The following is a 15,735-nucleotide window of genomic DNA, read 5'->3' on the forward strand; positions in this document are numbered from 1 at the left end:
ACCACTGTTCTTATTTCCAGTTGCAATACTGGGGGCAGGGAGGTCACCTAGACAAACCTTAGGGCAGAAGAAAGCAGCTGTGCTTTTACCAGTGCAATCTTTTCCCCTGACCCCTTCCCAGTTTCTAACAGGATCAATCATTACGAGAGATCACTTGCATGCCCCTGTTTACAAAAGACAACTTCAACAACGTTGGGAAAAGTATGACGTACCAATGCAGTCTATAAAATGCATTTGTTGATTCATTCAATCATTAATAAGCCATGGAAATAAATATCTCCTCATGATATTCGACTAAGCTTCATAAGGAAGAAGAAATCTGATTCCTCCTCTCACCAAAAAGATAAATAAAAAATTCTTGGGATGAAAAATCAAGGATTGAACTAAGACTATGATGGAAAATTCAGGGTCAATATTTTACTTTTATTTCAAAGAAAAGGGAGATGGGGAAATAATTGTTAGATAACTTTGCACAATTCTATTTTTTTTAAAGTATTTTACAAAGTCTCTTAATGATTAATCAATAAAATTAGCACCCACTGATATTTTAAACATAATTTTAGATACATTGTACTCTAGCAGATTATACTGTTTTCAAAGAGCAAGACAGATAGTTGTAAGTCACTAAGACTGTAATGAACACACCTGTTGTTCGCATAAGCCAGTTTATCTAATTATATGCTATTTTCCATTGTGAAAGGAAAGTGTTTGATGACACTCGTACCAGATAATCAGCATGGTCTCACAGGGAAATAGATACCTGGAACATCTATTAATATACTCAACTGGCTCTCCTGTTCTTTAAAAGATCACACTGTCACAAAATATACTGTTACTTTGTTCTCTCTGAAAGGTATATACTAAGTTTATCACTGCTAATGATGTGTAGAGGTCTCCCAGGTTTTTGTATTTTAAATATTTTTGGTCTTGTTCCCTAATATGTGCTTTTTGAAGACACATAATATCTGCATTTTTCAGATTTCATGAATATTTTTACCTTTTCCGTACATCATCTAATCCTTTCACATTTATTGGTATTAATTTGGTTTCTTTCTGCATTTTTCTATTTCCCTAGGAGTTTTTAGTTTTTGCTTGTTTTTGTGGCTCTTTGTGTCCTGGTTCTAATTTCTTCTTCCTGTACCCCTGTTTTGGGGATTCTTTTACATCCTTAGTTCTTTCTTTCCTTTCTTCTTCTTCAGATTCCTGTCGCTCTTCTTGGTTTGTTAACTCCAGCTTCTCTCTACTATTTGATTCCTCTTCCATCCCTCTTAGTTGATCATACATGTTTTGGGCCTTATCTAGTTTGTCCACTTTAATTTTCTTACTGTCCAAAGTGATTATCATCCCTTCTGGAAGAATCCATCAAAATAATATGTATTTTTTTAAAAAAAAATTAGCTGGAATGCCAAGAACTGGTAGTGCTGGAAGGCTTGAAAATATACATTGAAGAAATAGAATTTAAAAAACTCAAGAACACAAGCAAATATTAAGCAAACCAATTTGCTTAATATTCACGAGGCCAAAGAAGCATGAGAGAATATCAAAACTGAAAAACTGGCAGGTCCAGCACAATTCCAAAAAATGGGGTGGGGGTGGGGTAGAGTAAGAAGTGGTAGAATTACACCTGGGAAGGTTGAATGAAATCCAAGTAACAAAAACAATACCAAAGACCAGGGGTAGATGTTTGTACAGTGGTACTTTTATTTAATTTGTTCCGTGACCAGGTTCTTAAGTAGCAACATTCTTAAGTAGAAGTCATTTTTCCCATAGGAATCAATGTTAAAGCAAATAATGCATGCAAACCCATTAGGAAAGAAATAAAAGCTCAGAACTTGGGTGGGAGGAGGAGGAAGAAGAAGAGGAGGAGGTCAGTCATTGCCAAAGGAAGAAGGTGAGGTGAGGGGAATCAAAAAAATCAAAAACTTTAAGGCTTTTTAAAAAAAGAAGATCTCTGATGAGGCGGGGAGGAGCATGCGCCTCCCATACATCCGGCACGAGGCTGCCTCCCATACACTGCCTCCCATATGCTGGCTGCTGCTACTGCTACCTGCTGCCTCTTCCTTCCCATACTGAAGGGCTCCCCTCTCCTCTCACTCGCTCGCTTTGTAACCGGTGCCTTTCCTTTGCTCTGGTGACTCCTCGGTTGCCCAGAGCGAAGGGAGCGTTTCTTTTCTCTGGGCGCTGGCAGAGGTTTATTCCTTGTCCAAGCACCCAGAGAAAGGAAATGCTTTGTTTTCTCTGGACTGCCAAAGCCTTTTTAAGCGCCACCAAAAGGCTCCTCTGGAAGCCCAGATGGCTGGGATTAAAGGGGGAATGGCAGGAAACTGGCTGGGCCTTCGTGCCGCTCTCAAATTTCCTGAGAAATTTTACTGGGCTCGGGTTCTTAAGTAGAAAATGGTTCTTAACTAGAGGTTAACTAGATAAGAACATGTGTTTCTTATCTAGAAAAGTTCTTAAGTAGAGGTACCACTGTATACAGTAATAACACAAAGAAGTGAATTATCTGAAGAAACCTCAGTCACACAGACCAATTTCTTTATTAATGTTGATTACAAGGCATTTTGTACAATATTAGCTGATTGCATGAGGAAGTACATTTCCAAAATCATACATAAAAGTGCAATAGGTTGTTTTCTAAACAGAAGCCTAAAAGTCAAGAATTGGATTTACAATAAAGGCATTAGGGCACATTCAATATGTTTTTAAAAGAAGGTGGTAGTAATATTTTTAGATACGGAAAAAGCATCTGTCAGTTTGGAATAGACTATTCTATTAAAATGAACCCAGGGAAAATTCAAAACCTGAATGGAGGGAATGTATCAATGACAACCACTAATATCATATTGAGTAGAACACTCTCTGCAAGCTTCTTAATATGTAAAAAAAAACCAAGACAAAGATGTCTACCTTCTCACTAACTGGTATAATTGCTTTGGAAGTCATGGTGGATGAGATGCAGAAATATAAATAAATATAAATTGAAATGTTATATACATGTCAGCTTTTCCAGGTTATCAGACAGGAAATACAATCAGATCAGCCAATTCTACTTTATGGTAAAACTATATTAATAGAATCTTGCATGTCTAAAAAAAATAATCTCCTGCTGTCTCCTTAACAGCTTTAGAAGCTAAGGAAGATCCCTTCTGAATTTTTTCTCTGCCCATTATGGTGTTGTGCCTACTCCTCTTAGCAGCAGGTCTCTCAAAGTATTTCTTATAATCCATTACAGTATATAATGTAATACTAACAATTATGCATCCACAAAGGTCTATATGGCGGTTAATAAAATACTTAACGGTTTTGACTTTGGTTCTGGATACTAAGTTAATGAAAAGAAACTGAAGATAATAACAAGGCATTTAATTTCTGGATAAATTGACCCAATTTTAAAAACAACAACCCAACTGTGAGATTCCCCTAAGACCCATGAAATACTTGAAGTTATTTGATATGATGAAATAAATATATATTTTAAAACAATTACAGCAAATTATGGAAAAAAGTAAAACAATACCTCAAAAGTGAAAGAATTTAAAACTCTCTTAACGGGGGCTTACTGCAATAATAATAATCAATAAATGGATCATGAGGGGCATTTTATCTTAAATGGCACCATTACTATAGTGTACATCTCAGACCAAACCTTGCAGATTGTCACAAGACAATTAGTAGCAAGAATGGGGAAAAGTGAGAATAAGATTTACAATACTCAAAAGAGAGTTGTGTATATGCTCTTCCTAATCTTAAGGAATGCGGTGGCTCACAGGCTAAGATGCTGAGGTTGTCGATCAAAAGGTCGGCATTCAGTGGTTCAAATCCCTAGTACCATGTAATGGAGCTCCCATTATTTGTCCCACTTTCTGCCAACCTACCACGTAAAAATGCAAATAGAAAAAATAGAGATCATCTTTGGTGGGAAGGTAACAGCATTCTGTGAGTCTTTGGACAGTGCTGGCTTTTTGGCTTTGAAATGAAAATGACCACCATCCCTTACGAGTCATGAATGACTAGCACATATGTGAGAGGGGGACCTTTACCTTTAATCTTAAACAATATTGTTAAGCACATTTTTTATTATAAATAATGGAATGGATTAAATTTCTAATAAAACATAAATCATAGGAGAAATTTGATGTAGGTAATGAACTGATTTGGGTATTTATGGCATTAAGAAAGAAAAGAACAGAAGATTTTGAAAGGACATACAGTAGTATTATTATTATTTAATAATAATACAAGTACAAGTTAAGGAACTGGGCATGGCTAATCTACTGAAGAGAAGGACTAGGAAATACATGATAGCAAGATTCCAATATTTGAGAGTCTGCCATAGAGAGGAGCGGGGTCAAGCTGTTTTCCAAAGCATCTGAAGAACAGACAAGGAATAATGGATGGAAACTGATCAAGGAGATCAGATCAAGGATCATTGGAAGCTTTCAAGAATAAAATGGACTGCCATGTGTCAGACATGGTGTAGGGTCTCCTGCTTGAGCAGGGGATTGGACTAGATGACGTACAAGGTCCCTTCCAAACTAATCTAGTTAACCTATAAGAGAAGAGTCAATTTAATGTAGTGATAAAAGTATCAAATTAGAAACCAAATGACTGTAAAATTCCAGTCCCACTTTAGGCACCAAGCTGTGGTGTGTAGTCAATTTCTTTCAGCTCTAGGAAAGATATGGGCAACCACTTATAAAAAACCTTGCCAAGAAAACTGCAGGGACTTTACCAAGCAGTCTCGGCAAAACTGAACCTGACTGAATGGGAAGAAAAAAAATAGTATTAGACAAAGTCTGTTAAAAAAATTGAATCCAGTGAAATTAGATTAAGATCAACAACGTCATCATTCACATCCCTGTCAAATGCTTTTAGCTTTAAGGATAAAGTATTGTATTGACAGAAGTATTTAATCATATATGTCAGTATGGTATACTTAGATCCAGAAAACAGGATAAATGAATAAGATCTACCCAATGAAAAAAGGAACTTACCATAGTTAAAAATTTGCAAATTACTGGAAAAACAAAGAGTGATCTTAAGAAAGGCTTCCCTTGTGAAAGAATTTGAAACACTTAAACAAAACCAGAGTTATTTATTGTGGTGCATCTATAAATTATTATTGAAATATGATAAGGAAGGAGAACAAGTTAAAAACTACTTGATAAAATGGTTGCAATATTTCAAAGAAAGAATTCTAATGGAACAATAGAAATAGCTATGGGTGGGGGAAATCAGAAAATTCACCCTAAGCTACAATATGAGAGAAAATTGGTACAAGATGTTTTATAGACAATATATAATTCTTTCAGTGATTACCAGGCCGGACAAGTCATAAAATAACAAATGCTGGAAATGCTGTTTTATCATATGTGGTGTTCTTGTAAAGAAACCCAAAACCATTGGAAGGAAATGCATTTAAAAAAAAAAAATTAAAATAAAATAAATTTGAATTGAAACCACAGAGACTTTTATTAGGAATAATTCCAGAGAGTATAAACAAGAAGTACCATAATTTACTGAGATACATGCTGATAAGGGCAAAAACCAATTTGGCACAACATTGGAAAAATGAAACTTGTCGACAACATCGGAATGGGAATCCAAAATTGGAGAATTTGCAGCAGTTTAACAGAAGTTTAAGCAATAATGACTCCCTTGCATTTGCCATATTACAAAGCAAGGCAAATTTAGAAGACAACTTCTAAAAAAGGAGCTACAAGAGTCTAAACAAAGATAAAGATGCAATTATTTAAATAGATGTAAACAATAATTAGTAATCGTCAAGCAAAAGATCTTGAAAGAAAAGTACAAGCTTTGAGCAGAGGTTAGTGATTGGGAATAATGGAAAGAAAGAGGAAAATGTGTGGATGAAATCCCCCCCCCCATCTCTCTAGCTAAATCAATTACCGTATTTTTCGGAACATAAGATGCACCTTTTCCCTGCTAAAAGAGGATGAGAAATTGTGTGTGTCTTATACTCTGTATGTAGCTTTTTCTAAGCTTTTTAAAAAAGCTCTAACGAGTTGCTAACATGATCTTCTGTCCCTTTCTAGCTAAGCGATCTTTCTTTCCCTGCTTCTTTCATTGCTGGCCCCTCTGACAATCAGCTAAGCCTTTTTTCAGCCCTAACTAAAAGTGAAGCAATCTTCTCCCCCTTTTTAGCCCTAACAAGGTGCTAATGAGATAGGCAATCTTCTGTGCTTTGCTAGCAAGCAATCTTCTCCCCCTTTTTAGCCCTAACGAGGTGCTAACGAGATATGCAATCTTCTGTGCTTTGCTAGTGAACCATCTTCCCTTTGCCTGATTTTCTCATTGCTTCTCTCTGAAGAGAGAGAGAAGTGAAGTGTTTTAGAAACTGTTTTTTGTCCCCAATTTTGTGGGCTCAAAACCACCAAACTAATGTGCTGAAGTGACCATATTAAGGACTAGCCAAATGAATACCTGGTAGGCATATTATTTATTCCTTATTTTCCTCCCCCAAAACTAAGGTGCCTCTTCTACTCTGGTGCGTCTTATACTCTGAAAAATATGGTACATTGATTTAAGCATCTCATTTTAATGAACAAACAATACACTAAAAAAGTAACATTCCTTTTTATAGCATTGGACATCCCCTTGCATCCCAACTACATACATTACGATGTTTACATTACATCAGCTAATATGGGAAGTCATCCAACAGTTTGGGGTGTAATATTTTCAATGTAATTCCATCTTGGAGGAGATATGATGGAAATCCTGGCCTGATTCATAGAGACGGTCAGGGCTACATGGTAAGAAACAAACCAAGCTACAGGAGAGAAGGGGCATTAAGAAGACTGGTAACTCTGGGACAGCATCAAATCTGACTTTTGATAATAGATGTCTCCTGAAAAGGCAAGGTATGGGGACTCCTGGACATACATCTTCTCTTGGAAGTACAGGTAAAAGCTGTGGTCAGGAGATCCATTATCCAGTTAATGTGTCAGTTATGACTAGGAATGCGATGCCTTGGGAATGACCACATATTTATTTATTACTCATACATACAAACAAACAAACAAACAAACAAACAAACAAACAAACACACACACACATTATTCAGGTTACAAGCCCTTGAAGACACATAGTCATCTGGTATAAAATGCAGCAGCCCATATGCCTACTGAAAATTTCAATAAACATCACAGCAAAGGAGTTGCATTGACTACTGCTTTGTCTCCAATTGCAAATCAAGGTGCTGGTTACCACCTATAAAGATTCAGATAAGTTTGGGTGTAGATATCTGCAGGACTGCCTTTTGACCACCAACCTAGGTAAGCAGAGAGTGCTTCTTCCACCTATAATGAGGGATAAGAGGAGGTAGCACAACGGAAGGCCTCTCTTTTAGAATAGCCTGCTGCTGTGATGAAGGTGACTCTTTTTCTCATGACTGCCCAAAATATGTTAAAACCTGGTATTTCTAGAAGGCCCTTGAAAAATGAACCAAAATAGGTAAGTGTGACAAACATATTAATTTTTCTTTTATTGTATTAATATTTTATTACTATTATCCTTATATACAGTCTAGAAATAGTCAAAATATAGATTTTGTAAAGGTTTCCCTGGTCCAGTTGTGTCTAACTTTGGAGGGCAGTACTCATCTCCATTTCTTTGCCAAGAAGCCAGGGTTCTCCAGTACTTTTCTCTGGTTTGTGTGGCCAGCATGATTACATGCCATGGCGCCTGTTCCCATCAAAATGGTACCAATTTATCTACCAATGAATGAATAGAATAAAGTGGAAGGGACCTTGCAGGTCTTCTAGTCCCAGTCCCCTGGATCAAGCAGGAAAACCTATACCCTTTTCAAAAAAGTGACTGACTAGTCTCTTCTTAAAAACCTTCAGTGATGAAGCACCCATAATGTCTGAAAGCAAGTTATTCCACTGGTTAACTATCCTCACTGTTAGAAGTTTCTCCTCAATTCCCGGCTGCTTCTCTCCTTGGTTAGTTTCCAATCATTGTTTCTTATTCTGCCTTCAGGTGCTCTGGAGAATAATTTGACTCTCTCATCTTTATGGCAGCCTGTCAAGTGATGAAATACTGCTATCACGTCACCCCTAATTATTCTTTTCTTTAGACTAGCCAGACCCAAAACCTGCAGTTGTTCTTCATATGGTTTAGTCTCCAAGACTTTGATCATCATTTTAAAAATTAAACAATAGGCAGATGCCAAATTTGTTTGTTTGCTTGCTTATTTATTTATTATCCCACCTGTTACATTCTCAGATTGAAGCACATAGGCTGCAGTCAGGTTCTCCACCCTGGAGGGAAAATACTGATTGCTGATTGGCTAGACTGTCAGGCAGCTCCCTATAAAAGATCTGTCTCTCAAACAGAGCCTTTGCTGGATTGTAAATAGTTGCCAGATAAAAAGCTGTTGTTTTGAAGTCACTTCTGTCTGCCTCTTCCATTCACCCTGCCTAACACCAATTTTATTATTATTACAAGTAACTGAAGGTAGAAAACCTATCCAACATGCCTTCTTCATCTATTTGTCCCACAACAACAACCTTGTGACGTGAGTTGGGCTGAGAGTGAATGTGTCACCCAGCTGGCTTTCACAGACTCCCGCTTTAACCACTAGGCCAAATGAAGGTGAATCGATTTATTTAACATTTTATTTAGGAGAAAATACCTGAGATACTACAAAGCTTCCCAGCTAATGTTGATTGATAATAATGATTGCAATCTGGTTGGTTCCCCAACATATTTAAAATCTTTTCTCACTGAGAAGCAAATGTTTAAAAAGACCTTCCAAATGTTAGGGTCCAAAACTGTGAATCACTGAATTTTCTTCCAAAATAGTCCTTAAATGAGAATCCCTATGAACTAAGATTTAAATGAAATGGGATTTAAGGGCCATTTAAAGCATTGTTATATTTACCTGCCACCATAGGTGACTTTCGGTCATCCAGCAGCTGTATGGCGGTACTTGCTGTCACCACATTACTCTTGTTTGCCGTTTCTATAAATTGAAAAGAAATGGATACTCAGGTTCAAATTCTCCCTCCGTTTGGCAAGAGCCATAGCTCTGTTCCTAACAACAGGGGCTGCTATGATAAATCAGAGGCACACCAATTCTTTGAAGTTGGCACATGCTTTGCCATTAATCTGGAGGGAAACTTCTAAGACCTTCAAGGGTCTTCAACTTCAAAACCTTATCTTTTAAGTAAGGTTCACATAGCTGGGGAAATTGACATTTTGTCCCTGTTTCAAACAGCAGAACATGCCAGCAGAACATGGGGGCTAGAAACAGGAGACTGGATGGGAAATGAACATTATCTATGGCAGTGGTTTTCAACCTTTTTTGAGCCGCAGCACATTTTTTACATTTACAAAACCGTGGGGCACATTGAGTGGGGGCGGCTAAAAAAAGTTTGGACAAAAAAATTCTCTCTCTTTCGCTCTATTTCTCCCTCCCTCTTTCTCTTTTTTCTCTCTCTCTCCATCCCTCTTTCTCTCTTCCTTCTTTCTTCTTTTTTGCTCTCTCTCTCTCCCTCCCTACCTCCCTGTATGTCTTTCTCTCACCTTCCCTCCCTCTCTTTCTCTCTCTCTCTCTCTCTTGCTTTCTTTCTTTCTCTCTCTTGCTCTCTCTTGCTTTCTTTCTCTCGTTTTCTTTCTCTCTTGCTTGCATTCTCTCTCTCTTGCTCATTCTTTCTCTCTTTCTCTCTCTTTCTCTCTCTCTTGTTTTCTTTCTCTCTCTGAGCTTCGCGGCACACCTGGCCATGTCTCGCGGCACACTAGTGTGCCACGGCACAATGGTTGAAAAACACTGATCTATGGACTACTCAATTCTGGTATCTTGTATTATTATTGGATACATTACAGTGGATATGTAATATGTGGGCTCCCTTTCATTTCTTGTTTTATATTAAAGCATGGATGTTCAATTTTTTTGCTTGCCTAGATCACACTGAATGAAGAGGAACTGTCCTGGATCACATATAAGATATACTTTATAATATAGTTAACGTACATAAATCACATAATAATAAAACTTTATGATCTTTTGGGGCCACATGACTAGCTGTCCAGGGTTGCGTGCAGCACATGAGCTGCAGGTTGGACATGCCTACATTGAAGAAAATGTAGGTGCTAATATGGAACTTTTTCTTTGCCATGAGCCTCTTGAAATCATTATTATTATTTATTATTTGTTGCATTTGTATGTCGCCCCTCTCCGCAGACTCGGGGCAGAATACAAATCCAATAAATAATAAATAATAATAATAATAATGTTTCCCTTTGTAGTTATCAAGAGTTTCTTGTTTATTCCTGAAAAAAAATGGGGCAGGAGAGAAAGAGCAGGTGTCCAACCTTCCTGTTCCATGAAAAAAGAGGGTTGCATAAGGGAGAGAAAAATTAGGCCTTGTCTCTCCAGATGCAGTAATGCCACCTCTGTCCAGTCGCCAGTATTTAGATCTGAATAAAAACCATCAAAGCCAAACAGGGATAAATGTACATCAAGTAAAGTTTCTCTTTCTGCTTCTGATCATTTCTAAGGACTGCCATGAGAAATAAAAACTGCCTTAAAGTAATTCTGTATACAACTTGTTATCCCTAATCGACCTTGGCTGGTCTTAAACAAATAAGCAAGTTCGGGTTTAGATGGATGGAAGGCCAAGGAAATTCGAAGGATATAGTCTAGAGTCCTACCTTGAAAAGGCACTCCCGGAAAAAGATTGTGGCAAACCATCTCTGTTGCATTACCAATAAAGTTCTCCCTTGGAAATTGTCATTCCCTGTCATGTCTTGCATGTTTCATGCAAAGTGATATTAAGTCCCAGACGGAACCAGATTATTTTGGTTAAGAATTAGCGGCAGGATAAATTGTAATTTCATAACAAACCTGTACTGAATGGAATGGAGTAGACAAAACTTCCTGGAATCTGCTCAGCAGCTCTTCTGTACCAAAGTGGGAAATGATCCGCATTAAAAATATTCTCCTTGTCTTCAGCTGTCAAAAAGTCTCTTGAAACAGAAGGAAATAAAAAAAATTGCTCTTTTTCATTTCATTTTTCACTTATCCTCTAACTTACCTATATTTTTTAATAACTACATTGTGTTTTATTCTTTAGTTTGTTATTTTTGACAGTTGGGTGGCTGTATAATTTGGCTGCCTAAATAAATAAATGAGATATTGTAAAGCCTGGATTATTTTCTCCCCAGAGTAAATAAGGTGGTGAACATCATTTTGCACGTTCCATGATTTGTAATCCCAGTCAAAAAAAAAAGACATTTGGGGTGGTGGCTGGGGAGTGTCTTTCTCATCTGCTACTTCCGTTTGTTCTGTTACGAGAAATACAAATAGAAAGAAAATAAATGCAAAGGCATTGAAGGGGAATCCTGTTCTGAATCAATAACCAATTAAAGCACAGAAACAGAATAGGGAGGAAAAAGGGCTGTTTTGTTGGTCAGTTGGACTTTTTGCAATTTGAAGTAGTCACTAAGCAGTTGCCACAAACTAAACTCAAGAATTTCACTTTAGGGAGAGAGGGAGGGAGAGTTCATGAGAGAAAAATGTATGGCGATATCTACTGTGTTTCTTCCAGTCTATCCAGTGTCATCAAGGATCAAATTCTCCTTCTTCTGCCTGTGGATTCTCTAGAGCAGATTTAGGTAGCACCATGTAGCTCCTACACTGAGAAGTATTGCAAAACCTGATTTGCTCCAGCAGAAGCCAATGAAGTTGGATTTAATTTAACTTTAACTTGAAATAAAAATCCCACAGTTGTTTTTTATGTACACATTTGTGATATATATCTTGTTCGTGCATTTTGCTTCCTTATTTGCCAAAAACTTTGAGCAAGAAAAAAAGAAAACGAGTTGAAGAAGAACCGTTGTACCTACCTGAACGGTCTTCTCAATGCACTGGAAGGAGAGTCCAACATGGGTATTACTCCAATCTTATTGGTAGAGACTGAGTTAAATATTAACATATTAATTGAGCACCGCCCCCTCTGCTCTTCCCATGAGCCAGTTTTAAAAACGAAGACCATATAAGAGGATAACCAGATTTATTATAACAATCAACAACTGACCAACTGCCCACTCCGACGTCCCTGCACCCTTAACATACTGGGTGGGTTTGGACTCTCCTTCCAGTGCATTGAGAAGACCGTTCAGGTAGGTACAACGGTTCTTCTCCACTGCATCTGGAAGGAGAGTCCAACATGGGATATGCCAGAGATTTACGGCCCATGGGGGGGAGAAGGTCTTGTCAGGGACGTTGGGGAAACACAAACTCGTTGTAACACACGTCTCCCAAAAGCCGCTTCAGCAGCTGCAAAGGAGTCCAACTTGTAATGCCGTATGAAGGTTGATGGAGCTGCCCACGTCGCGGCCCTGCAGATGTCATCTATGGATGCCTGCGTAACCCAGGCTGCCGAAGTGGCCGCGCTCCTTGTAGAGTGAGCTGTCACTCCTTCTGGTACAGGTAGCCCTCGAGCTCTGTATGCCTCCGCGATACAGTCTCTGATCCAACGGCTAATTGATGTGGATGAAATTCCAAGTCCCTTCTTCCCTGGTGAGAACGCGACGAACAGCCTCTCTGTTCTCCGAAAGGATTCTGTCCGCCTCACATAAATCTTGACCGCACGGCGTACGTCTATCTTGTGCCATCTTAACTCGGATGGATGGTTACCGTGGGTGCAAAAATCAGGAAGGATCAGTTCCTGCTTCCTATGAAAGTCTGAATTTACCTTTGGTATAAAGGAAGGATCCAATCTCAGTACCACTCTGTCCGGGTGGAAAATGCAGAGGTCCGGCCTTACCGACAAGGCCGATATTTCCGACACTCTTCTTGCCGACGTAATGGCAACTAGAAATGCCGTTTTAATAGACAATAATCGTAGTGATATGGATCTCAAAGGTTCAAACAGTGGCTTAGTCAAGGCCCTAAGTACTATTGTGAGGTCCCATGATGGGAATCTCCGAACTGGCGGGGCATGCTGGTTCGACGCTCCCCGCAGAAAATCCTTCACCCAAGGGTGGTAAGCTAAGGACCTCACCTCCTCCACTTGTATCATGGTGGAAAGGGCCGCCACATGTCGTTTCAGCGTATTAGGTGCTAGCCCACGCTCAAGGCCCGCTTGCAAAAATTCAAGCACAGTTATCACCGACGCCGTCCTAGGATTTACTTGTTGCTTTCCACAAAATCCGCAAAAGGCTGCCCATGTCGTTTGGTAAATTCGAGACGTTGAAGGGCGCCTTGCGGCCTGCATAGTGTCAATAACCTTGTCCGGTAGTTTCAATTGTCGTAGTCTGAGCCGTTCAAGTGCCAGACGGTTAGTTGAAGCCACTGGGGATCTGGATGTTGCAGGCTCCCCTGGCTCAGTGATATCATCCGGTCCGGAATCCTCCATGGGGGTGACACCGACAGTGCCACCAGGTCGGAGAACCACGGTCGACGGGGCCAGTGAGGAGCTATCAGCAGCACCTCTGCTTCCTCTCTCAGGATCTTGTCCACCACTCTCTGGATCAGGTTCGTTGGTGGAAATGCGTACAGCAATCCCGGTGGCCAAGGTGTTAGCAGGGCATTGATCCTCTCCGCTCCGGGCTCTGGAAACCGTGTGTAGAATCTCGGCAGTTGAGCATTCCGAGAACTTGCAAACAGGTCTATTGACGGAGTCCCAAACTTGGTGACTATCCGTTGAAAAATGCTCGGCTCTAGCATCCATTCCGACGGATCTAGGGTAGACCGGCTTAGCCAATCCGCCTGTGTGTTGCTGACTCCCGCAATGTGTTCTGCCTCCAGGGACTGTAGATGACTTTCGGCCCACTTGAAGAGATTGTCCGTCTCTTCCATGAGGCGGTGCGACCGTGTGCCCCCTTGGTGATTCAGGTGGGCCCTGGTCGCGACATTGTCCGTGAGCACCAACACGTGCCTTCCCTGGACCAAAGGTGTAAAAGTCTGTAGAGCTAGGAACACTGCTCTTAGTTCTAAGAAGTTTATGTTGACGGACGATAGATCCTCCGCCCTCCACAGGCCTTGCGCCATCTGGGACCCGATGTGGGCGCCCCATCCTGTAAGGCTGGCATCTGTAGTCAGGATAACCTGGTTCCGCCTTTGGAAAGGGGATCCGACGGCTATGGCGGTAGATGTCCACCATCGTAAGGAATCCCTGACCTGCTGAGGTAGGTGCACTAGCCTGTGGGAATGGCTCACCTTGGTTCTCTGAGCCGGAAGGAGGAACCATTGTAGTGTCCTTATGTGATATCTGGCCCAAGGCACGATGCCAATGGCTGACACCATGGTACCCAGTACTTTTGACAGGAGAGATAAGGGAACTGGTCCCCGTTGGATGCTGGACACTAAGCGTCGCATGTTGGTCTGCCGTTCTGCCGATAGTGCTACCGTGCCCGCCTGAGTGTCTATAACCGCACCAAGGTGTAACAAACTGGTGGTGGGTGTAAGTTGGCTCTTTTCCACATTGATGGTGAAGCCGTGTCGTTGCAGTGTGTGAATGGTCTCGGCTAGGTCTCTCTTGGCCGCTGCCTGGGACCTGGACAATATGATAATGTCGTCCAGGTAGGCCATCAATCTGATGGATCGTGCCCGTAAGCTGGCGGTCAGCACGTCCAGAAGCTTGGTGAAGGTGCGTGGGGCCGATGAAAGGCCGAATGGCATCGCCCTGTATTGGTAATGCCTCCCTTCTGTGCAGAAACCGAGAAACCTGCGATGCTCCGGATGTATTGGAACGTGTAGGTATGCTTCCTTGAGATCTATGGATGTTAAAAGATCCTGTGCTCGTATGGAAGCCAGAATGGTGTGTAAAGAGTGCATCCTGAACCTCCGATATCTTATGAAGAGGTTCAGTTGCTTCAGGTTTAGTATCAACCTGCAGCCCCCGGAGGCCTTGGGAACGATGAATATCATTGAATAGAACCCCTGGCCTTCCTCCTGCTGGGGGACCTGTTCTATGGCTTGGATGTCCAACAGGTGTGTGATCTCTTTGCGCAACTGTAACTTCTTTTGAGAATCCTTTATCGTGGGACAACGTAGGAAGCGACTGGGAGGTGACTGAACGAACTCTAACTTGAGTCCGTGTGTCACGGTGGCCATAGCCCATTTGTCTGAGGAGGTTTTTTGCCAGGTGGTGTTGAATCCCTGGAGCCTGCCTCCTAAGGGCTGTGAGGTGGCTGAGTCACTTTGTGTTACGCTTGAACCCTCGTTGGTTGTTGCCACGAAATGGCCTTCTGGACTGTTGGTAGCCCCTTGGCCTGTCTTGAAAGGAACCGCGGTCGCTCCTGTAGGACTGCGTGTTGTATTGGCCCTGAGTAAAGGAGCGCTGGTTCTGGCCAGAGTTGGCAGAGGCATCCCAACGAAAGGATTGACGTCTCGAATATGGCGTGGATCTACGGTCCTGTCGACGGTTAGACCTGGGGAGGACCTTCCTCTTGTCCTTGTCCTCCACGAGGACTTTCTCTAGCAGGTCTCCGAATAGGGTTGAGCCTTGGAAGGGACCGGATGCCAGCCGCCATTTCGACTTGAGGTCCGCCTGCCAGTTTCGTAGCCACAGGAGGCGGCGGGAAGACAGCGTGGCGGCCATGCTCCTAGTGGAAAACTTGGCCGCATGCAAAGTGGCGTCTGCGGAGAATTCCGTCGCCGCCCGCAGCTTACTCAGATCCTGGCGAAGACGTCCGTCCTCTGGACCAAGGCGGGACTGCATCTCCTGGATCCACAACATCGATGCCCGGTTGATGAATGAT

The 15,735-nt window shown here is 41.1% G+C and overlaps 1 protein-coding gene across 1 annotated transcript in view; it reads right to left on the reverse strand.

Annotated features, from left to right (window-relative positions):
- CACNA2D3 (calcium voltage-gated channel auxiliary subunit alpha2delta 3) overlaps window positions 1-15,735 on the reverse strand; it is a 700,147-nt gene that overhangs the window by 81,484 nt on the left and 602,928 nt on the right. The window contains exons 25-26 of the mRNA XM_070738505.1: window positions 10,874-10,995; window positions 8,909-8,989 (exon numbers count right to left, since the gene is read on the reverse strand). Coding sequence (XP_070594606.1) covers window positions 8,909-8,989; window positions 10,874-10,995 — 203 coding nt within the window. The remainder of the gene's footprint in view (window positions 1-8,908; window positions 8,990-10,873; window positions 10,996-15,735) is intronic.

The sequence above is a fragment of the Erythrolamprus reginae genome, chromosome 2 (assembly GCF_031021105.1).
Source record: "Erythrolamprus reginae isolate rEryReg1 chromosome 2, rEryReg1.hap1, whole genome shotgun sequence".
NCBI classification, from domain to species: Eukaryota; Metazoa; Chordata; class Lepidosauria; order Squamata; family Dipsadidae; genus Erythrolamprus; species Erythrolamprus reginae.